The 24,369-nt window shown below is 37.3% G+C and overlaps 5 protein-coding genes across 6 annotated transcripts in view; 2 read left to right on the forward strand and 3 right to left on the reverse strand.

Annotated features, from left to right (window-relative positions):
* Window positions 1-6,550: 6,550 nt before the first annotated feature.
* LOC129577299 (pickpocket protein 28-like) lies at window positions 6,551-8,802 on the reverse strand. The gene has a single exon (XM_055464083.1). It carries the CDS (start codon window positions 8,501-8,503, stop codon window positions 6,656-6,658), a length of 1,848 nt encoding a protein of 615 aa, XP_055320058.1. The 5' UTR covers window positions 8,504-8,802; the 3' UTR covers window positions 6,551-6,655.
* Window positions 8,803-9,539: 737 nt separating this feature from the next.
* Window positions 9,540-10,998, reverse strand: LOC129577300 (larval/pupal cuticle protein H1C-like). The gene is made up of 2 exons (XM_055464084.1): window positions 10,886-10,998; window positions 9,540-10,311 (listed from the first exon to the last, which is right to left on the reverse strand). Exons 1-2 carry the CDS (start codon window positions 10,895-10,897, stop codon window positions 9,673-9,675), a joined length of 651 nt encoding a protein of 216 aa, XP_055320059.1. The 5' UTR covers window positions 10,898-10,998; the 3' UTR covers window positions 9,540-9,672.
* Window positions 10,999-13,942: 2,944 nt separating this feature from the next.
* LOC129577301 (larval/pupal cuticle protein H1C-like) lies at window positions 13,943-14,940 on the forward strand. Its single transcript, XM_055464085.1, has 2 exons — window positions 13,943-14,047; window positions 14,148-14,940. Exons 1-2 carry the CDS (start codon window positions 14,036-14,038, stop codon window positions 14,841-14,843), a joined length of 708 nt encoding a protein of 235 aa, XP_055320060.1. The 5' UTR covers window positions 13,943-14,035; the 3' UTR covers window positions 14,844-14,940.
* A 929-nt stretch (window positions 14,941-15,869) lies between these two features.
* LOC129577302 (GPI mannosyltransferase 4) lies at window positions 15,870-18,705 on the reverse strand. Its single transcript, XM_055464086.1, has 3 exons — window positions 18,337-18,705; window positions 17,318-18,257; window positions 15,870-17,184 (listed from the first exon to the last, which is right to left on the reverse strand). The coding sequence occupies exons 1-3, from the start codon at window positions 18,512-18,514 to the stop codon at window positions 16,221-16,223; spliced, it is 2,082 nt and encodes a 693-aa protein (XP_055320061.1). The 5' UTR covers window positions 18,515-18,705; the 3' UTR covers window positions 15,870-16,220.
* A 705-nt stretch (window positions 18,706-19,410) lies between these two features.
* Window positions 19,411-24,369, forward strand: part of LOC129577307 (uncharacterized) — a 41,267-nt gene continuing 36,308 nt past the window's right edge. The window contains exons 1-2 of one of the 2 annotated variants that reach the window (XM_055464096.1): window positions 19,411-19,748; window positions 19,838-20,089. The gene's annotated coding sequence lies outside the window, so the exon portion shown is untranslated. Of the gene's footprint in view, window positions 20,090-24,369 lie in introns of both variants that reach the window. The other variant, XM_055464095.1, reaches the window with a different exon arrangement.

A 24,369-nucleotide genomic window follows, 5' to 3' on the forward strand; every position in this document is an offset into this window, starting at 1 on the left:
ATTTTTTTCACTCTCACTCTCTCTCTCTCCCGATGCAGCTGCTACACGACTGGTGGCACTTGTTGTCTCCCATCCAACGCAAATCTCGTCAACTCACTTTGAAGAGCGATGCGTGAAACGATTTTTCTTTGAGCTTTAAACTTCTGTGTTTTTTTATTCCGTTGCCATTCGCTTCCTTTTTTTTCTCTGCTCGCGCACGCGGACCCATCGGTTTTTCACTTCCCTCGCTTGATCTTTTGCTCACTCACTCACTCACTCTTTTTATGTCTGCCTCTCGTTTATCATCAAGTGCGAGAGCGCGCTGAATGCAACTCACGCGATACGCATTTATGTGGATTCCGTATGGATAGAGCATGGCAAACATTGACAAAGAGTGACAAACAATTCAAAACGTAGTGCTAAACGATAGAAAATTTAATAAAAAGTCAAATGTGTAAGTTAACCATCCGTAATGATAGTTGGCCCATTCACGACAAGCGATGAACATCGAATGAAGGAAAAAAAACAGCATTTTTTCGTTTCTTAATCTAATTTTACTCTCTTTCTTATACATGTATATTGCAGGCATTGAATTGGTGTTGATTTTTGTGTGCTGCTGCTGTAGTAATTGTCGTTGTTTTTTCTTCGTCTGTTTTCAGTACATTTAGAAAATGATTCTCATACTAGACACATCCATAGACTACAGTATGTTCATTCTTTTCAAGTTCTCTGCTGCCTTGTGTCAAATCAATAAAATTCACTTGGCTGACGGCTTTAGTTCCTCTTCTATAAAGAGTAATCGCATCTATGGCAGATTCCGTGAGTGAAAAGCAAGGCACGCTAAAATTGCTCTCGTTCCTTGAAACAAGACGGGCCACAGTAGATTGTAATAAAAGTGTTCGAGTGGGCGAACGGGGGAACGGGGAAAAATATGAATTTACCAACAAAGAAAATGAGCGGATTACTTGTCAGTTATTTGACATTTATGTCAATTGTTGGCTTGTTTATTTGATGCCCGTTTTCAGTATTCAAAACATTCAAAGCGAAATATCTCTTTTTTTCAATCTTTTTCTTCTCAATTCATTTGAATATGAAAGAAAATTCTCATAATCCGCATCGGGAGAGTGGAATAATTTTAACTTATAAATAAAAAAAAACGACGACGATCAAGGCCGATGAAAAACTGCACGAACAATGGAGTCATCCAAACTCAAAAGTAACGGTTTCCAAGCTGAACACACAGGAAATATGCAGAATTTAAGGAAAAAATGTGCAATTTCATCTAAACAAGTGATTCAGTTGAAGTAATAAATTTGGTTCATCGAAATGCGGGCAAAAAAAAACATTCTCATGCCGGCCGCCGGCCAAAAGCAAATATTTTCTTGTCGAAATTCACAAATTCTATTTTCTTGGTGACGCATTCTTCAGTTTATTCGTAATGCTCGAGAGAGAAAATCGTAAATCGCGTCCACTTCATCGGTCCAAACGGCAGTATTTTAAGCCATTTTAATATGCAGCGAGTAAATAACATACATAGCTCATTCAAACAGTCAAAACCATGTGGAATTTCTTACATGATTTTATTTGGTTCGAAAACCATTTTTAGTCGCGATATCCTCTGTGAAACAACACAATATGTGCAATGATTTCCACACCCGAAGCGTTTGAAATTCATTTCATTTTTAAATCATTATCATTTTTTTTCGATTTCCACTCGACTCTTAATACACACGTTCACTATTTAGAAAATATTTTTTTTCCAAGTTTAATTTTGGCATTTCCATTTTTGCATCTCCATACCCTTTTTGTACATCAAAAGTATACATTATCGAACCAAAATGCTAACATTGGATGCAGCCCTATATTTCATTGCGTCAAAATCAATCGGAAATATAGTTTCGAAATCGACATAGCGAGAGAGAGAGAGAAGAAAGGAAGAGAGAAAGAGAGTGATAGATACTAAACCCGAAATCGAGTCGTCAAATTCGATTGAATTCCTCACTGTCAATAATGTGGCACACAATTTATTTACATTGGAACCAGGCCGATTACAAGTGACATGTATTACTGTGCGTTAAGTGAATGGCTCTAAATGCTTGTTGTGTGTTATTTGATAAATAAAAATCAATTTAAATGTTTTTATTATCGGCAATATGCAAATATTTGCCGATCAAGTGGAAACTAATGTGCTTAGTAGTTATCAATGTTGTTGATGTTATTTTGCCTCTCAGTCTCTCTCAGTATCTCTCTCTCTCTCTGTTTGTTTCATTCTGCCCAATTGCGCAACGTTTCATCGTGCCGATGGAAATGCGAAAGGGTGAGAAAATGTGTATCAATTGAACTTAACTATGAACAAGTAAAGGAAAACACAGAGAGAAAAAAAAAAATAGCAAAGCGGAAAATAATCTATTCGATCAGGAACAAAGAAGGGTAACTGTTGTTTGCCACTTATCACTCGTCATCTTTTGCCTCGAATCTCTTGTGCGTGTATGTTTCAATAAAAAAAAAGCAGAAGAATGTGATTTTATTGTAGTTTCGCAACAAAAATAGGAGGCAGCAATAGAAAGAGGAGAAAAAAAACCGTTTTACATTGAAGTTATTGCACTGTGTTGCCCATGTACGTCTATTTTGCATATGGTTCATGTAATGGAACGGTTTACCAAAAAGACTTATCTAGCGCCTCTTTCACGAACAACCGTTTTGCACCCCATTTTTTTCCTCCTCCTCTTTCTTCTCTTCGCTCTGCTCTCCTTTCATTTTTCTTGGCTTTATTTGCCATTCATCTTTTGAGTGCTGTGTCTTTGTACCGAAGAAGAGTCACAGAATAAGTATTCTGTTTTTCTATCAAATGCGCGCAATGATATTGAGCCCATTTCCGCAATTCAAACAGTTCAAGATGTTCGCTTTATTTTTTTATTTCGGTTTTCTTCTACAATGGTCATATTGGTTCCCACTGTTTGCTACTTTGCTGTCTCCCTCTATCTCCCATTTTCTCTATCTCAACTGGTGTGTGTATCTCTTTCTCTCTCTCTCTGTGTGTGGTAATTTGACGATATGTTACACTAAGCCAATGCAAAATGAAATGCTCAAACATCCACGAGCAGGGAAGTGGAAAAATAAACAGTTTTGTGTAGAAATAGCATTTACACGAATTTGCAACGAAAACAGGGACATGGATGCCGAAAATAGAAAGAAACGAGAAGGTGTTTAGATTGAAGGGTAAATTCGCATCACATGTGATGGGATTCTTTTTTCTTTAAACAATTCCTTTATATCTGTCGTGTGAATATTATTGTATCAATCGACGACAATTGAAATGTCAATAAAATAGAATACACACTCGGTTTTCAGCTGCATCCACCACTTGGCTCGTTGTCAAATAATGACAGATATGTTTATACTTCCTCATTCTTCGCATCAAGTTTGAAATGCTACTGTTTGTTGCACGAAAAATGTATGTCTCACTGTTGGACTGTGTTTATTGTGGAATACCAAATTTGGATTTGCCAAATGAATAAAAATTATGATATTTTAAATATGGCAGTGAATTTGGAAATGTGTGGGTGGGTTTCAAAAGGGCATTATAATTCATGACATCGTTCACAAACCGATCGAAACAAACGTAATAAAATGCAATTCAACAAACAATCAAACACGACAAATTAGATAGTTGAACATTGCTCATATTTCACCCTATCTCATTGATTTTTTTTTATTATCACATTTTCTTTTTATTGCTTTCAATTTTTTCACGTTCGACGATTTTCAATAAATTCAAGTCAGCATTTCATTTCATAAACAATAAAATTCAATCAAATCTTTGAATTCTTAACAACCTACTTACGTGTTGGAGGCTTATTTTGCCAGTTTTATGTCACATAAATATGGCAATAACTTGAAATTTGATTGACGCTTCATTCTTCTTCGGAATTTTCCTCTTTAAGTCAGTAGAAAAGCCGTCTGGTGCCGTCTCTTCTTAATTGATTGTTGCACTTTTCTCCGAAATATATTTTACATCGATTCTATTCGAAGACAATTCAATGCTGCAAAATGAAAGAAACCTATCAGCTCAATTGTTGATTTAGACGTAAGGTTTTTTTGGCAGATATTCAAATCTGGGAAAATGTGCCGAAATGAATTCGGATAGGGCTCACGGTTTTCATCACTCATAATCAGTACAACCGACCATCTGAGTCGATAGTTCTTGACGCGATTAAGCGATTTAGCTGGTTGATTTCCTTCGTTTTGACTTGAAAATGGCTGCACAAAAGATGAAAGAAATTTCATAAAAAATTTCGTTTGTTCTCGATTAAGTAGTTAAAATTACTAGTACGTCCAAAAGATTTCTTGTTCAAAACCAACTCTCTCGCGTTGTCACCGACTAAAATTAACAGGAAATAGAAAAATAGACAGCTTGGAAGTGGTCAATTCCCATTTGCATCTCGTTTCATGTTCGAATTTCAGCTAGTTTAGTTTTCAGCTTGCAATATGAAGTTTGGTGGAGACCAGATACCAGAATATTCACTTTGGCACGTCTGCCAATATTTGAGTATCCGTCTACTTTAGATAATTTTGTCTCCCATCAAATTTGAAGCCATCATGAATACATGCTGAATCCAGTGAGGTGGTTAAGATTTAATTTTCTCTTATATCCGTAAAATTTTATTCCTACACAATGAAATGAGTTTGCATTTTTGAATTTTTCAAATGTAATAAATCCAAAACATTAAAAATGTGACTTCAAAATGATGAAAAAAGGCAATTCGTTGGATTCATTTCATCACGTGGAAAAAGTTCATTTGCGGGAATATATGTTAAAGTGTTTCCATAGAATATCAAAGTCGAAAAATTATTATCATTTAGTTGTGATGCTTAACGATTTTTTGTGTCTATCATTGCAGTCTTTTTTATACCTTTGACTCTCTCTCTCTCTCTCTCTCTCTCTCTTCCCTTGTCTCTTTCCCATTTCTCAAGGCTGCATACAGAATAGTCAACATTGACTTCACTATGTTAAGCAATTTGTGCGGGTGTTCACTTTTTCCGGTGGACAAACGAGATGTTTGTGTTTTTATGTATTTATCCATTTGTAAGCATTGAAAACCGAACGAACAGGCGAAAAAAATCGCAGCAACAACAAGCGAACGATTTTGTGAAGTGGAGTCTGTGTCTTCATGACGTTATCTACTATGCGCTGCGCAGCAAACAGCATCGCAATTTTCTCGGAAATTGTGAAATTGTGTGTTTTATAGTGTTTTTCGTTGAGAGTTTCTTTTGTACTTGATGAGTTTTGTTTGTCTGCGCGATAGGCGTTGAATTGTTGTGAATGTCTTTGGCGCGCGCGAACGAAAGAAAGAGAGATATCGCCACCAAGCCAACCAATAACTGTATAAAAATCGGCAACTCTTCAGTACATTTGGACTTCTCTTTCTTTCGCTCTGTCTCATTTTGGCAACTGAAGACTTCATGATGTATGTTGCCAGGGCAAAATGATAACAGTATCAAAAAGTCAAAATTTTGTTGAAAGAACATTCGGTTCGTTCGTTTACTTGCTTCGGGCAAGAGATGATTGGGCAAGTATAACTTGGATCCTAGCCCACAAGCGCAGTGCAGACGAGGTGTGGTTTCGATAGGTCACAGCGTTTCATGCAAGAGATATAACACTGAGAAGAGCAGAAAAAATACATCAGCATTACGAACCATCATCCAACTTCCATGTACACATACTGGAGTGCTGGAGAGTGTAATAAAACAAAGCGAGAGAACATTTTTCATAATAATTGAGCAAATCGAAGTAAAAGTGGCGATGAAATAAAGCGAGATTATGTGCCACATGCGTCGTCATCGTCTCTGCTTCAGACGAAAGTACCGAGGAGAAGAAGTGAAGAACATAATGACCAAAAGTATTTTGTTGCTTTCGTCTCCACAAGTTCATTTACTTCAAATATTAACTTTCAAGCAGTTGACATTTTAAGATTTTTCAAATTACTTTTGATGCATGATTTTTATCGTGCGAAAATACTAATTGTGACTTTAATTTAAAACTTCATTCGAGATCCTATCGCAACGATTCAGTGGTTTTTTCAACTTGATTTCAAACACAAATTCTCAAACTGCTTCTCTCGAATTGAAGCTGAAAAACGAAGAAACACAAAAAGGGTGCACGCAAACGAGCAAACCAGCGCCACATACTGGTAACAACATTAAACATCGAAATAGCTTTTTCTCACAATTCAAGCTTTTAAAGTTTGTCGACCGTCGATTTACGCTCAATCCCATTGAAAATGTATTGATTTTGAATTTTCACTCACCTATCACGGAACCAGATGCTAATTGAAAACTTCTTGAATTTCCAAAAGGTCATACTTTATCCATTTATATTTGACTTTATCAACAAAAAAAAGTCATTACACATGGCCAGGCTTGGCATTCGTGACCAAACTGACGAAATTCAGAGAAAGAAAATAATATTTGTGCAGAAGTTATTTATTGAATAAACAGTTTCAGTGTTTTGAATAATTTGTTTGAACATTTTGGGGGAAAAAATACAAAAACAAAATTTGAATTCATTTGATATGCTCGTACATAAATGGAAAGGTAATAACTTGTATATTTCGTTGAAATTTTTTTTTAACAATAAATCAAAAAATTATGGTGAAGGGAATGGTAGTGTGCGTGTTCAGTAGGTCATTTCTGGTAAATTATCATAGTCGCTATGGTTATTTTGTTCGTTTTGTTCGTTTTGTTCGCCGGCATTCATTTCGTCGAGTATTTTTAACTGTTGCAAGCGTCGTTGTTTGTTTTGTCTTCTCTTGCGAAGACTGCATCCGAGACGAAGTGTTGAGAAATACACAATTTCAACAATACTAAGAATGGAAATTCCCATGAATAAACCCAAAATACCTCCACAATTGGCAATGAAATCGATCGTTGTGTAGACTTCAGCGCGACGACTTGAAAAGAATTGCTCGTCTTTGAACGATATAAAAACGCGAGTGTAACGTCTCTTTCGTTGTAATTTTCCGCCTTGTCCCATTGCCCGTTGATGATTGTATCGATCGAGTCGAGCCATTGAGATTTCGGCATCGTAGGAAACTGAACGGCAAGCGGGAAGACAATTGTAGCTAATGGCCGTTTTATTCAAAATCTGTTGCATCAGTGAGTTTTCCACCGTTTTGACGCATTGCAATTGGGACGGTTTCCGACAAATCGGGATGTTCGGCAGTCGAGGCATCGCAAATGTAACACATTTACATTTAGCTGTTGTTCGAAACGCTAAATTATCCAATTGGCAATTTCTTTGGGTGTATTTTTTAAAGAAGATTAGCTGCTTTTCAACGCCTCCAACAATGCATTTACGTTCTTTGTGATTGTAGTTTTCAATCAGTCGTTCGGTGGTGTTCATAATATTTGGTCGAACGGCCATAACGGTATCATGGTCCAACGGAATTCGATAATAGTATTTCTTCATTTGTGGCACTTCATCCGCTGAATGCAGTAGGATTTTGAAACTTTGTACCGGCCCACTGCACACGTAGTCGATATCAAACTCAAACAAACGTAAATCAACGCGAAGACCTTCGCTACCGCTTAACACACGATACGGATAAATATCGGATTCGGTCATATTCGGCACCTTTAAGCCATTCCAATAGCCCGATTTTTTATTGTGTCGCGTGACATGGTAGCTTTTGTCGAGCATATGTTCATTGTATATTTCGGATGCATTGTGATAGTTAAAAGCGAAGCAAATCCCTTCATCGGTTAAAACTTCATTGAAGATATCGGAGCAGTTTACATCTTGGCGGTGCCATGTACACCGAAACAATATTTCATTCAACGATGGCGCAACTTGTTTGGCATTCGTAAAAAATCGTGCATCGGAATCCGTTTCGTTAATTAGGCCGCTAAGTTTAATATATTCCTCAAAATGTGCTGGCATGTGCTGACATATCGGGCTCAATGAATGTATCATTTGTAAATCTTCCGATTTTATGGTCGCATTTTTGTAGCCATCCTTATTGAGTTTGTGCCACACATCGGTGAAATTCAATTTCGTTTGTTTCATTTTTATATCCGTACATATTGTTACTGTTGGGAAGGGGATTTCGTAAACTGGTGTCGATTCTTCACTAAATGTCACGATAACAGGAGTGTTTTGCCACTTCAACCACGTTTGATAAACAAGAATACAACACACAACTATTGAACATAATACCACAAAAAGCCACCACAGCCGCTCCGTGATGTGGCGCTTCTTTTCGCCCATATATCGGACACCGTGAATGGTACTAAATTCACTGTAATCCGAAAAGAGCTCCCAAAACGCATAAATAGGTCGTTCATATCGAGAATGGCGACGTTTCATTTTCATTTTCATTACACGACTCGCAAGACCAGCCAAACGTGAATTTCCCTGATGCGGCTGCGATGGCAATGGCACCTCTTTGTCAATCGATGACATTTCATTATCTTTTTCATTGTTCGTTTGTTCATCGGCGAATTTCGTTTTTTCTTTAGTTTTCATTTTTATTTTTATTTTTCGCTTTTAAGTAATTAATTTCGTTTTTATTACTAATTTGATTCTGATCGGAATTTGGTCTGGCTTTTGATTGATTTTATTTCATCGAGTTGATTTGTGTATCCTTCGGTAATTTCCGTTTTCTTCGAATTCTTTAATTTTAAGTTTTTTTCATTCACAATCACCCAAAAACTATCAAATGCATTCGAAACCACATGGCTGTCAACCACAAATGCTTCATATTAGACGAATTTCAACTTTTTCTCAAAAATCACTTTCAAATAAAGTTGATCGATTTCGAAATCGATGTTTGTGCCCGAAAATTATTCTACTGTTTATTCCCAGCAACGGTTAAAATGAACTGAATCGCTGTCGGACAATGTTCGTCTGAACTGTGCGATACGAATAAAGACTGACAAGTAGTGTAATGATAACGGTTTGCATTTTCTATTTAATTAAAACAAAAAAAGAATGCGTTTGCGCTCATGCCCACACGTATTTAACGCATAATCACCTAAAAATACAGGAAATATCATTACTTCACTCGTCGACAGCACTGTCATGATTTCATTTATTTTCTTCTCTGTTTTTTAATTTCTTTTTTCGGCTTTTGTATTCCCAAACGATGCCATTGTTGAGGTGCGCACATGCAACGCATGTCTATGGGGCTCATACACATTATATCAGCAGTTGGCGGTCTAAGGTGCGGTCATCGAGCCATATAAACTATTAGATTAATTACACCAACGAGTACATCGCGTTATCATCGCTGGTCCTTATTCAACAACTGATTTTGTGCGGGGGTGACATCAGTAGGTCACAGCTGAAACGAAAAAAAAGGACCGCACACACAAAATGACGAGCACCGTTGGTTTACATGATTAATTATTCCTGTGGCGAAACCATAAACCATTATGCGAAAACTGTTAACGTGAACAATGTGGATAATATATTCGCGGTAGAAAAGTAGTGACCTTGTGTCATGGCAGTCGGTTCAGTCAATAAAAAGATATACAACGAACATTTCTTTTTTATTTGCAAATCATTTTTATTGATGCATTCATTTAAATAGAATAAATTTTTTTCGGTTAAATACAGGAAGACGGTCAGATTCAAAGCTCAACAAATAAATATGAGTGTCATTTATTGTCAATTATTGTCAGTTACATCGGAAATTACCAGGAATAGTGACCATGGGCGCTCTCAAATGTGGCATGGGATACAGCGACGGCTGGTGAGTATGAGACAGCGGCTTTGGCAATAACTGGAGCAGCATGAGCATATGAGTGATCGTGAGCATATGAATGGTCATATGAATCGTAGCTCTTGACAATTGGAGCTGAGTAGACTGGGGTCTTGACGACGGTTGGAACGACTGGAGCCGAGTAGATTGGAGTTTTGACAATGGTTGGTGTCTTTACAACGGTTGGGTAGTAGTGTGGATCTTCGTGGACATAACGGGTATCGTATTTGCTGACGTATGAGTGTGGAGTGGCGATGGTTTTTCCGTGGTGTGAAACGGTTCCATGGGCAGCATAAGCTGATGGTGCATAGACTGATGGTGCGTAGGCAGTTGAAGCATAGGCCGATGGTGCATAAGCATGAGCGTGGTAGTTGTATGGCTCTGGTGCAATGACGGATTTAGTAATGACTGGGCTGGGTTGATAGAAGGTCTTGTGTACTGGTTCAGCGTATTCAATGGTTTTGGCCACTGGTGCTGCGTACTCGATCGTCTTTTGAATGGTTGGCGTGTAGTAAGCGCCTAAGTGGCCGGCATTAGCAGCAGCAGCCAAAATGCTGAACAAAACGATGAACTGAAAAAATTGATACGAAAACATTTGATTAGGGTTCGCCATCCAAACATTTTATATTTTGTTTTAGGATTATTTTAATTTCATTTCATTTCCTTTAACGATTTAAGCCACAAATAAAATGTTATTTTTAATTTTTTGTTTTTTTTCGGTTACTAATTAGAGTTCCGTTATTCCGTTAATGTATTTTCTTTTTATTACACCCGAGGGATGCGCCTATCTGTGTAATTTGTAGTTGTAATTTGATAGTTCGAACTCCCACCGCTTACGTGTACAATGCAAATCAAATGTATTTCAGTGTAGCGCTAGTAGCATGTAGTTTGCCTTAGACGCAGCTCTCGATTACACCTTCGATTCACTCTTCACAATTTTCAATTTTTAAATCAGTAGGTGAATAAAATCAATGCGTATCATTAGTTGAACACTCGCGATTCAGAAGTTTGAAATGTGTTATACTGCGAATCGAACTCAAACACGAAAAATTAAAAAAAAAAATGTTTCACAGATTCTTTTTTGTTTGTTTGTTAGATCCAAAACGATGCACAAAATGTTTAAACTTGATGGTGAATTTTCTTACCTTGAATGCCATTTTCCAAATTTTTTATTTGAAATGATTAAACTTGATCGTTGGAGAACGAATTAGTGAATGATACCGTTTCGATTGTGGCGAGTGCTTTATATACAAAATTTGATTTGCTTCCAAAGCATGCGATATTCCTTTGGGCCAGCGTTCGGCATGTACACTCCAATGGTCCAATATTGTCCTTCATCGCGTGTGGTGGTGTTGTTTGCTTCCACTTCCACTTCCAGTTCTATGATCATGTGTTGTTGTCGGTAGTTTTTTTTTGTTGTTGCTTATGTTTGTTTCTCATTCAAATGAGAAACGAAGAAAAAAAAAACATATTTACGCATCATGCACAACCAACGAGAGACAATATGGCAATTTACCGCCGCAAATCTCTTGTGTGTGCTTTAGATTACGAATATTAATCATATCAATCAGTAGACAAACATATCCATTTTTTCTGCGTTTGGTGTTCATAAGCGCAAGATTTCATGCCAAATTAAGTGTAATATCATGTCTCTTTATGGTTTTGATCTGTTTTTTTTTGTTCGTTTGTACTCAACGCAATTTTGGCTAGCACAATATTTGACAAGTAACATGAACTTGGATCACCGAAAACATACATACACACACACACACAACCTCACTCACACAACACCGCATGCATTAATTGCACATATGATTTCATTTAATAGATTACAATTATGAATATATGATTCACTTTATAGGTTTTCCGTGCTAAAGATCGGCCCGAAACAACAACAACAGCATCAAAGCTCGTTTCGTTTTGCTTATTGAATCACAACCGTTCGGATTAACACAGTTGGAAAGATACTGATCTCATTGACTTTCCCGAGGCGGTTTCAAAGAGGAGAAGAAAAAAACAAAGAGGCGAACGCTTTTATTTTTTTTAAATATCTTTGCATTTGTTTTTGCGTGTCGTGTGTATGTTTTTTTTCTCTTCTGTTGTCTGTTCAATGAATTATGTTCAGCAGAGAGTTCGTTATCTTGTAAAGGTGTTGAGATGTGGCCGACATATGCAAAATGCGATGAATGAAAACAATGTAACCTTGATTTGATTTTTGGATCATAGCTCGGGTTTTGTGGTTGACTAAGACAATGGGTGCCACCCAAGTTGTGTGTGGTCAACAGGTCGCGAGCAATCCGAATTGACATCACTAAAGGTTAACCGTTTACGGGTCAATACACCAGTGCAATGTAGCTGTCAGTGATCACACGCGTCCGTCATCGGCGTCGTCGACTTTGCAAATACCCAAATTGGCTTTACCATTTGCTCTGTACTCGAGATAAAAGTATCAAATGCGTCGGATTTGTAGATCACAATAAACATGTGTGGTGTGAGCTCCCAAGATTTTTCTTATTGTTTTTAAATTGGAATACATTAGCTTCGAAGGCTGTCAAGCCGAATCGTTTTTCATTCAGATCATGTGTGTGTGTGTGTGATATGAATCATATCAAAGTAAATGGTACTTGCTCACTGAATGATATTCCAATTTCCATTTCGTAGAATGGGCAAAATAACCCATTCACACCGAATTTAATGCAATCAGATTAATCTGTGATGTGGCAATCAAATATTAACACACCGTGTTACTTCCGAATTCTGTTCATAGACAACATATCGTGCACGCACGCACATTTCATTGAACTTAAACAACTGAGCGATGGATTACTTGGCGAGAAATTTTTCTTAGAATTGTTTACGAAAACAATTCGCTGACTAGAAAATGGTTGTAAATCGAATAGAATTGTTGATTATGACTCTTCAATTTATGGCAGATCCGGTCGCAAATGTTTTGAATTCACGATGATTTCCATCGCTAAAGTCAGTATCCGATGACAATCTGTTTTTCTCTCTCGATAATATAACATAGATTGATTTTCATTAGATCCGGTTGATTCAGAACAGTGTTTTTTCATGTTTTGATACTTTGTCAAATTTTAGCTTTGAAATAGAGTGCTAAAGTCAAAATCATACGAGAATTTGAGTTCTTTCACGTAGATTTCGAAAATCAATAGCTAAGACTAAACACATTTTTTTACGTTGTTGTTGAGGAGAAAAAAACAAAGTCGTTTCCTTGTTTGAAATGTTTCATTTCTCAAATTTCAAATTGCGAATTCCAAAGTTTCAAATCAAAATTGGGCAATGGAAATTACGTGACCATTATGCGCTGAGGCTGAGAAGATCGTTACTTTTCACGTTCGTTAATTTCGCTGAATTTGTACCAATTATTATATATATCAATGGCCTAGGCTCGATATCAGCAACGATGATAGTGGAATCGTTGGCAAATGGATATAATTAATGGATTGTGGATAAATTTTTGATTGGGCGGCATGTGAAATGAAATTTGCACTGATTGTTTTTTTTTTCTCGCTGTTGTTGATTCAAATCTAGCTGAGTGAAGGAAACGTAGGCCAAAGCGAATGAAAAAATATAATTTATATGTACGCAAAATTTATATATGGTGTTATACATGTCACCAAAATGTGACTCAATATTTGGAGCAATGGCTTTGGCAGTCACAGTTATAATTTATGATTGAAGAGCAGATTCGACTCTACCCTTCGAATGTCAAGCGTTTATCAGAAATAAACCACACAAAGTTGAGCATTATGTAATTGGTATAGCACAAGATATCGCTTTTATCGGTCTGACCTTCGGTAGCCGAAGCGCAGTAAATTAAATTGAACGAGAGAGAGAGAGAGAAACTTTCATTATTTAGCTTGTCTGGTTGCTAGATGAAAGATACATTCGAAGACAATTAGGCGTCTATACGCTACCAGATATTGTTTTACCGAAATTTGCCGGTCGATTTGTGATTTAATCAATTAAAATCATTTCCATTGAGCCAACATGGTTTGATCGAATATGAACACGCAAGTGTGTAAGCGTACACACTCGGCGCGTGCATTGTGATGCAGGCCGAATTAAAAGAAAGAAGAGAAAAAAAATTGAACCAATCTCACTCTCGTTGCGCTCAAGCCTAACGCTGTGGCCAAATGGCGTAAGGTAGAAGTGGTATGCGGTACCATTCATAATTTTAGTATATAAAGTGGTCAAGCCGACGAGATCAACATCATTCACTCAATCATTCTCTTACAAACAGTGTTCAACTCACACAGTTCAAGCAAAAGAAAATGGCATTTAAGGTGAAAAACCACACATTTCCAACATTGGATTTACATATTGGGAAATCGAATTCAATTAATCAAAGTGAAAATTTCTGATTGTTAATTTTTTTATTTACAGTTCATCGTTTTGTTCGGATTCTTGGCCGCCGCCAGTGCTGGAGATCTTACATCAGGATACGTTGGCTATGCACCAACTGTTGAAAAGACCTATCAATATGCCGAACCATTGAAGACCATTCAGTACGCCGAACCTTTGAAGACCATTCAATATGCTGCTGCTCCAGTTGCTAAGACAATCGAATACGCTGCACCAGTGACCAAAACCATCTTCCAACAAAGCCCAGTGTACGCCAAAACCGTCGTCGAACCAGAATATCACTCATACACTCCATCGGCATATGCTCCAACTGCCTATGCACCATCAGCCTATGCTGCCCATGGAACCGTTTCACACCACGGAAAGACCATCGCCACACCACACTCATACGTCAGCAAATACGATACCCGTTACGTCCACGAAGATCCACACTACTACCCAACCGCTACCGTTGTAAAGACACCAACCATTGTCAAAACTCCAATTTACTCGGCTCCAGTCGTTCCAACCGTCGTCAAGACCCCAGTCTACTCAGCTCCAATTGTCAAGAGCTACGATTCATATGACCATTCATATGCTCACGATCATTCATATGCTCACGATCACTCATATGCTCATGCTGCTCCAGTTATTGCCAAAGCCGCTGTCTCATACTCACCAGCCGTCGCTGTGTCCCATGCCACCTTCGAAAGCGCCCATGGTCACTATTCCTGGTAATTTTGATGAGTCCACTGCCGCATTACTCATATATTTATTAGTTGAACTTAAATAGGACCTATTTTCTTTGATATTAACACCGTTTGATGATTTAAACTTGTTAATAAAAGCCATTTCAATTATAATCATTGAGCATTTTTCTTCATCTATTTCAAAAATTGGTATGCAAATTACTTTATTATGAAGCGTTAGCCTTGATTAAACTTAAACCATTGCTTGCAGAGACCATATACACTATAGCATTACATTTTACGGACCTATGCATTTTCGATAGAAATGATGATTACGTAATTTTTGCAGTGACAATTTCACATTCGATAGGTGCAAAAGTATTGAATATAACCCAATACAGTTTGAGCCACCTACTCTCTTCATTTAGAGAAGGAGAAGCGAAGGAAAATAATCTGATTTCATTCATCAATTCGATCTAACGAATTTGACCAGTTTTAACTGCTTGTCAACGTCACATCAGATCAGATCAAATAAACACCGTTCATATTCCGTTGACAATGTCTATTTGTCCATTGAGAAATGAAACCATACACACACTTTGGCTATGCCGTGCGGTGCGTTTGTCATTTTGCATTCTATTTGTGAACTCAGGTCAAATTCGATAGCCTTGTTATTCATAAAGCCCAAAGTGCTATCGGATTGTTTCACGGTACAGTTTATGTGATCTTCTGTTTTGACATTGCTCCCATTCAGCGTCAGATAAATGGCATATGTCTCAACGTCGACAATGTTACTCATTGCAAATGAATGCTTTGGCGCACTCGTTGAAAGATGACCATAATTAATTAATTTATTCAATTCCAAGAAAAATTCAATGTAATAACGGACAACATTACCCCTGAATAGTGTTATTGTTTCAGCATTTCCGTCATCTTATTTCGTTGAAAGCCCTTGAAAATCGTTCAACATTCAATGTAAACCGACTTCAATTTGCTCAAGAAATCCAATTGTCATCTTATTGAATCTATCGCAAATCTTAATAAGAAAAATGAAGCAAATCAAACGCATTTTCAATTAATTCCATGTGAAATGCAATCGTTTTTATTTTATTCATATCATTACATCTATACCGACTCATGCATGATGAATTGATTGGAATTGTTTGTTACTAAGCGTATTTTTTGTTTGTTTATTGTATGACAAATTTAAAAGAAATGAAAGAGTTCATTGGTAGGAAAAAGGCGAGTGCTTCTATTGAAAGGAATGACTAGATCAATCGACACATTAACTAACCATGTGCATGTCATTTGCGCGCGTGCACGCACACATACACACGCAATCAATAACTCAGTTGAAAATTGCTATTTCAAAAAAATAAGCCAAATCGAAAGTGAATCGAAACAAATTTGTGTCATTTTGTGGTTTTTATTCGGAGAAGGTGTTTTTGCGTCGAACCTCAACACGATACAGCACCAATCCAAAATTGTGAACAATTGCGGAGAATCGTCTGAGTGCGGCGTTCAGTGAATATGGTTCGATTTCCTTGCGATTGTCATAGAAATCACACTTTTGATCAAGGTCAAAGACATCGGTTCGGATTTCGGTTAGATGACGCAAGAAAAAATTCGGAAATGCTTCCATCGATAAATGTGGATAAAACATTTTAATGCGTTGATATTTGACCATTGTATGATTGCTACGGAACAATGCTATGCTAAGGTCTTCGGTTAGACTCGATGGAATGGCCAAATAGAGTTTGTAATTTCGTTTGTCATGGTGCAAACGCATTTCATTGACATCTAACAATAGTTTGACTTTCTGTTGCAGTTCATCCATTGGCAACCCACCGTATTCATATAAGAAAAATTGCTTTTTTCGCGTATACTTTTGACCATTGTCCGGATTAATGAGTAAGGTCTTTGTGCTCGGTTGAAATAGGTATGCGGTTGGTATATTGTACAAATGACTAGTGATTAAAAACACATTCGGTGATAAATCGGGCCGGATGCTGAATGCATTCGGTGGCTGGAAGTATTGTGTCAGTTGAATGACACCACCTTGGTGAATGATTCCGAAAAAGGCAGCCAATACTATGTTCACCGCATACCAACATTTTAGCAAACGATCAGCACTCGCTTTCGTACACAGTAAATGGCGATAAATCACATGCCCGATGCGATTGTTCTCGTCGAATGGATTGGTGGCACAAAACCCGGTGATCAATTTTGGTGCGTGTAAAATGATCACGGGGAATGTGATGGGCAGTAAAAATCGAGGCTCTTGATGATTAATTAGCGATAAAATTGCGGCCGGCACAAAAATGGCCGCATTCATGAGGGCAACGACCGATTGAGCGCGAGGCAAATGCCGATAGTGATTTTGACTGAATCTGAGAGAGAGAGAGAGAAAAGAGAAAAAAGGACTATTATTTCATTTCTCGTTGTGTTTGATTCGAATTGCTGAATTTAAAATGAGAAACTTTGAATGAAAAAAAAAAAGTTTCCGAAAGAAATATCACAAACCTGAAAATCATATGGACAGCCGAAAATATGGCGATGACACCAAGAGCATTGAACAAAAGTGGAATGTTAACGAGAAGATGTAAGTATCTGGGATGAACGCCATGACCGGCTGTGTTGGCCGGATCGATGTTGTAACGAATGAAATTCAACGGTGTCACCACAAAATTGTTCATGCCAAATTCCAAATATTCAATGTCGGACAAGGTTAAAAAGCCATAATACATTGAATCGACGACAATGAATAAAATCACAACCGGAATACCACAGCCAAGCAAACTGAAAAAGCGATAGTTAAAATCTAAAAATGAAATGGTTTTCGTGCCCAAACCGCGAACCATCCAAAAGAAAACGATCGGTGTGCCGAAGAATAGAAAGGTTGGCCGATTAAATAACCCGATGACAAATATCGTTGACACAATGTAGCATTTGCTGACCGTGTGTGGCGGTAAATGTGATCGCATTTTATGGATTTTCACTCGTTCCACGGGCGTTTTGGACGCTTTGTATTTTTCATCAAGGAATTCACGTTGAAATATCACACTGTTTGTATGCACCATGCAATTGGCTACGACGTACAGCAGCAATGAGCACAGCGCCATTTCGATGCTATTCGAAAACGTTCTGGTGGCAAAGACAATTGTTACAAATGAACTGGCTAAGGCTAACAGTCGTATGTCATAACGTAGCCCATATTCGAGACAGGTTTCGTAGAGGCTCCAGTCATTCACGAATGAAATCAGACACATCACCAGCCGAGGCACAATGAACACCATATACGGAGTACGAATATCCCATCCGATAAAATAGCGCACATACATCGCCAGCAACCGATACAAATTCAATGGGATTTTATAGATGATGTATGGCACCACGATACTTCGAATCGGCATTGTATTGTTGAATTCCCATGTTCGTGTGTGCTCCAATTGGAATTCTTCACCTGGACACGGGGAAAAGAAACATTTTTAGAGTGATTATAAATGTTTTGATGATTTTTTTCCAATAGAATAGATATTTACCCGTTGGTACTTCGACCGACTGGAAAAATTCATCCGGATGAATGTAACCAAATTGCGGCAAAAATACCAAACACACTCGCAGCACCACCAAAAATATGTAGGTCTTGATGTATTTGCCCTTTGAATGGATTTGAATCGATTGAAAATACTTTTTCAATTTAATATCCATTTTCACCATTTTGTTCGCTTTTTTTCTCTTCTCATCAAATTCGGTGATACAATTCACATTTAGTTGGGTTGGATTTGTTTCTAACTCATTATACTATTTCATTTTTTTGTGCTTTGATTTTTAGTTTATAAGCGGTTTTCACGAAATGTCATTGAAAACACAACAAAACTGATTATTTTGGCACTTCACACCGAAATGACAAACAAATCATCGTCGTATGCGCTTAAGTATGACTTTTCCGGGTACTTTAGCAAGTTCCATGCTTTTGGACAACACGACTGTACGTGTGGATTCCGGTAGATGGCGCCAATTTGTTGGAGCTTTCGATGAAGTTCATTCGATTCGGTAATGTTTTTCGTCACATGTTATCTATGACTAGACGATAAAAATTGAACTTTCAAATACTTGACGATTGTGTTTGTGTGTTATTTTGAAATTTAGTTCACTTTTGATAATAAATGATCCATGCTTGTTATTTTGAAGAATTTACTATTTTTGAAATCGAAATTATTCCAAGTTTTTGTTTCTTTCTGCCTTCAAGATTTTTTCTCATTTTCTTCATTTTTCCTTCGTTGTTATCTTGATTTCCATTTCAGGCTCGAAACTAATTCAATGACTAGAACTGATTGCAATTGCAAATGTGTATTACGTTAATGAATCGAAACCCAATTACATTGATAGTAACAACAATGCGCCGCTTCATCACACAATACCGATAAGCCGAACAACAACATAACAACAAACGTTCACCTGAACAAACATAGCATAGCGGCCTCAGCATGTGGGAGCTTAGCGTAGCGTATGGCTCTCTGCGCGCGCTCTTCGTTCTCTCAACATGTGTGTTCACATACGGCCGTATTTTGGCTTTGGATTCACACTCATGGTCGAGTTCTTGTTGTGTTTGATCAGTCACAATCTGACGGTGAAGTGGTGCACCAGCCAGTGCGCACATCTCTCCCTCATTTGCTCGCAATTTGAAAAAAAATCACGATGCAAAATCCATAACATACGCGCTTCACACAAACAATTGCACAATTTTCAGTGATAAAACGATACTCGCGAATGGAATTCAAAATACATGGTGAAAATAGTTATAAAAAAGCGGAATTATTGTATTTAAATATCAAATTTCGTTGACTGTTTTTTTTGCTTCAAAATTCTAACCGGAAATTTGCCAGTTTGATTTTATAGAATAGATTTTTATAAAATCGCACAGATTTAACGGAACGACATAACGGGAAGTGTGAGTGTGACAAGAATTCAAGCAATTTTAGCATTCGTTTCGTTGAATTGTTATCAGTGTTTTGTGTTTTGTGGTCGAGTTCAAAATAGTTAATGGTGCATTACACACCAGAAGGGACGTTGAGGCCGACGAGAAAGGAAAAGAATTGTTCGCCAGTGAATATTCAAGTGAAATAAGTGAGATAACATCGATAGAAAAATGCGAAAGTAACGTAATTGATTTGAATCAAATATGTAACACTTCCGTCACCATCCGAATAAAAATTGAAAGGGATTTTATCACCATCGCCATCTGATTCATAAATATTTCTACAAAAAAAATTTCAATAATAAAAGAATTAGGTGAGTCGCCGTTTTAATTGAGTTTTGTTGGACTTTTTCTATGGCAGTTCATTTGCATTTTGCCTATTAATCATTGACAGCACGCTGGTTAAATGTGGTTCGAACTTCGAATGTCACTTTGTTTTTTTCGTATGTGCTCATTTGAATTGATAAGCATTCGGTCTGTCTGTCTGTCTGTATTGTGTTTCAGTTGATTTGTTTGCCAAACCGCATGTGTGTGGTGCTCTCAAGTGGCAGCGCACCGATCTTGTATAGGGGACGGTGGTTTAATGTTTGTATTTCGATTTATTGACAACTTTCCAATTGGTTGGACACAACTAATGTCGATGTTCGCTAAGTGAGTGCGGAGCATATGTGTGCGCGCGCGCCTGTGCTTGTGCATATAACATGCTGCCACCGCTTAAAACTTTCTTCGCAAATTTAGCGTTAGATTAATTATGTTACTTTCGTTATGAAGAAGAAGAAGAAGAAAAACAAAGTCAACGATACAAAATCGAAAAAAAACGACAAAAATATGCTGAATTGCAAACGAGAAGATTTGAGTGAAAAATGATTTTTTAATACACATATACGAGTGCGTCCGTCGGTCGGCTGGACTAAAAGTCGAAGCACGATTGATTGGACAACGACCAATCAACAGATAATCATCGTTGCAATCAATCCATTAAGATGGAATACGATGAAGCCTGAGACGGATAAAGAGCCAGAGAGAGGGATAGAGAGAGAGAGAGAAAGATTTAATGAAAAATTAAGCACATTCAAAAAATGTATCGATTGAAGCGGTGTTTGTTGATCCATGAATGTGGTGCCAATAAAATGGCGTAAATAAATGTTACAAAAATGAAAACCGAAATAATCATAATAATAAAGCACAACATTTCCAACACACGCACACACACTGCAATCATTTGATTTGTTTGCCATCGAGTCGATTGAGAGTGTTGCATTAACCAAGATAATAGACATCGATAATAATCGCGTTGAATCGAAATGGATCAGTCAATATTTTGTTTTATCTTGTTTTGTTCACGCGTGTTGCTTTGTCTTTTATCGACTCTTTTTTTGATCCATTCATCCTGTGTAATTTCATAATCGATTTTGAATTACACACACAGACACCATTCTTTGTGCGCCGCGGTACGATACCAAATTGAGTAAAATGGAAATGTGCAACATTCATTTGCACTTTCGTCACATACACACACACACACACACACACACACACACACACAAAAGCAAATGGTTGCGTGCATCGGATTTGCTGCCAAGGAAACAGTCAGCCGCACATAAAAATGAAAGAAATGTGCAATAAATGAGAAAGTTGTCGCCGAACTTGATCAAATGAGCGATTCGCTCGTTGCATGAAAATTTAAACGGTACGGACGATGCTACATTTGATCACTGTTCATCAACCTCGGAAAACAGCAAACAAGTTATATTACTACATTGGGGCATAACTCATTTTGCAATTGCAATGAATTTCAATGTTTGTTTCATGCAAATCTAATGTTTTGTCATTATGCGTGTGTGTGTGTGTGTGTGTGTGTGTGTACTGTATATGCTGTTGATCAATGCGAAACAAAAATATTACATCAAATTACCGAATTCATGCGATTTCTCCGATTTGCAGAAATTTCCACGCATTTTCAGCGTATTCAACCGTTTTCATCTTGTTGCTGTTGCGTCGTTTTATTTTTATCGAGTGTTGTTGTTGCTTCTTCTTCTTGTTTTTTCTTATTTAATTTTTCATGTTGATTGTGAAAACGGCGATTTCCTGTTACTTTTTAGTTGCGCATAACCAATCGACAATTTTCATGTGTGACTGATGGAGCAGCAGCAGCAGCAACAGCAGCACATGACCACATGGTTTTTCATATCTGGTGTGAGAAACTTGTCTTGCCCAGTTAACCTTTGCCACTGCTGTGTCGTATGCAATGGTTCTCGCGAATGCTTGAATCATTTGGCACGTCATTCAAATGTTCATCACACACCGGCCGCTTTGCGTCGCACCGCGCTCACCATATCAAAAGACGTCATGGATCGCAATTTAAAAATATTAAAATAATTATAATGCTTTTTGTACGTGGTTTTTATTGGCGCATCTTCTCTGCTCGCATCATATTTTGTGCAGCAGCAGCAACAACAAAAACAGCAACAAATCGACGAAATCGTTTTTAAAGCAGTCACTCAACCGTTATTCCAAACAAGATAATCGAAATGAAAGAAAAACAGTCATGCTGCACTTAGCTGCATGCAAATAGCATTTTATTACATTAACACATTGTAAAGTGATACAGAGACACAGAGGAAAAGAAACTAAAGTATCCCGAGCTCATTCCATCGCGGATTTGTGTCAAAGAACAAGCGTTTTGTGGTCGCCAATGTTTTTTTTCTTCTTTATTTTCTTCTTGTTCTTCTAATCGAGCTCATTAAATTACGCCAAAGAATAAAGCGGAATAGTAGCAGTCAGAATGAAAAAAAAATGGGTGATAACTGACGAGATGAACAATTGCATTTGTGCGATTAGTTGTTTTTATATACATATGCATACCTATACTATTTCCCTTTGTCTATTTCTATTTCGTAAGGAAAGTATGGTCTTGAGTGACATTTCCACGATGATTTTCCATATATATGTGGAAAAAAAACTGCAAGTATATCGAACACATAAACATCTCGTCGAACGGCAAATATCTGTCCTACATCTATTTTCTTTATTGAGAACCACATAGAAATAAATGTGTCGCGCGACCGACCGAATGAATGAACCAACCAACGAACGAACGAACGTCTCAACAACACATTCATAGTCGAAGAAGAGAAAGAACGCGCATGGATCTGAATGTGATAAGAGTCATATGTTTTGCTTTGATTGGATCGCATGTGCTCCGATTATCTTAAACGTTAATATAGGTTAAATATAATAATTTTCGATCGAAACGTCGATTAATCAATTGGCTTACTATTTTATTGGCCGTGTCGTTTGTGTGTCTGTGCGCGCGACTGTGTGCGTTTCTCTTTCGTTAACAGAATTAATTGTACGGCTTACAACAGTGTACAGTTACAAAAATGTGTGTTTTATGGCAGAGTCACACGTACACATACACACACAAACACACACACATACACACAGCACAACACAAGATGAAGGCTTTCGAGAAGAACAAATCAAGCACGAGTTATTATTTGGAATTGAAGACAAAAAATCGCTGGCTCACAAGAACGTTGAAAGAAGAAAAGCGGCAAATTGCAATGAGAAATCCAATGATAAAAGAAAAATAACCAATTCACAAACACATATACAACCAAACACATACGTTCGATAAACGATTCTTTGTTGTGAACGATTCTCTTATGCAGTAGCTGAAGAAAATGCCGCGCACGTTCAGAAGAAGAACGAAGACGACGACAACAACACAAACTAGCTAAACCTGTTTACTCTTTAAATGTTCAATAGCACCTTTAGCTGATGAAATGATTGCATCTCTCGATATGTAACACATAATTGGCAAAAGTCATTCTCAAGCACATTGAACCACTTCCAAATCGGTGCATCAGGGTTCGGTGCACGAATCTAGTCTAGATGTTCGTTGATCAATTTGTCAAGACGTTCAAATATATTTTCATCACTGTGCTTCGCAGCGTATCTTCATTTGGGTTTGATTCGAGATTAATTGCAAAATCATAATTAAAGCTGCATTTCTAGTTCGCTTTTTGCTATGCGCCATTCTATAAATCATCAATCAATCTATGATTAAAATGCGATGATACGTAAAAATAGATGTTAAAATTTAATATATGTTCCATGGATATATGGCTTCATTCTTGCAGTTTCAGAGCGGCGAATTTTCCAGAGCCTCGTCTATTTCTCAAATGTATTCATTCTATCATTTCATTTCGATCGATGTGATTAGTTAAAATCGTATAAGATTTAGGTTACGATTTATATGCAAATGTTTAAGCTTCTTTTCTCGTGAATATTACAAAGTTTTTACTTAATTCATTTGAAACAAAGACAAACCTTTCGGTTGACAAATGACATTTGACAAGTGTGTTTGATTCTCTTGTTATCGTCCAAAAAAAACGGCTTTCATCTCAATGGAACATTTGGAAATGCGTTCGGTTTTCGTTGTCTGTTTTTCTCAATTGAAAGCAAAGGTGTCCAAGCGATATGTTTTTGGCCATACAAAAAAGTGTATTCTTTCTATTTGCACCCATTGTTTTGAAGTAGCATGTGTTGTGATGTAAATTGTGGCCTATATTAAGACTGATTGTGTGTG

Source organism: Sitodiplosis mosellana, unplaced genomic scaffold (assembly GCF_009176505.1).
Source record: "Sitodiplosis mosellana isolate CC-2019 unplaced genomic scaffold, AAFC_SMos_1.0 Smas_scaffold_6197, whole genome shotgun sequence".
Classification (NCBI taxonomy): domain Eukaryota; kingdom Metazoa; phylum Arthropoda; class Insecta; order Diptera; family Cecidomyiidae; genus Sitodiplosis; species Sitodiplosis mosellana.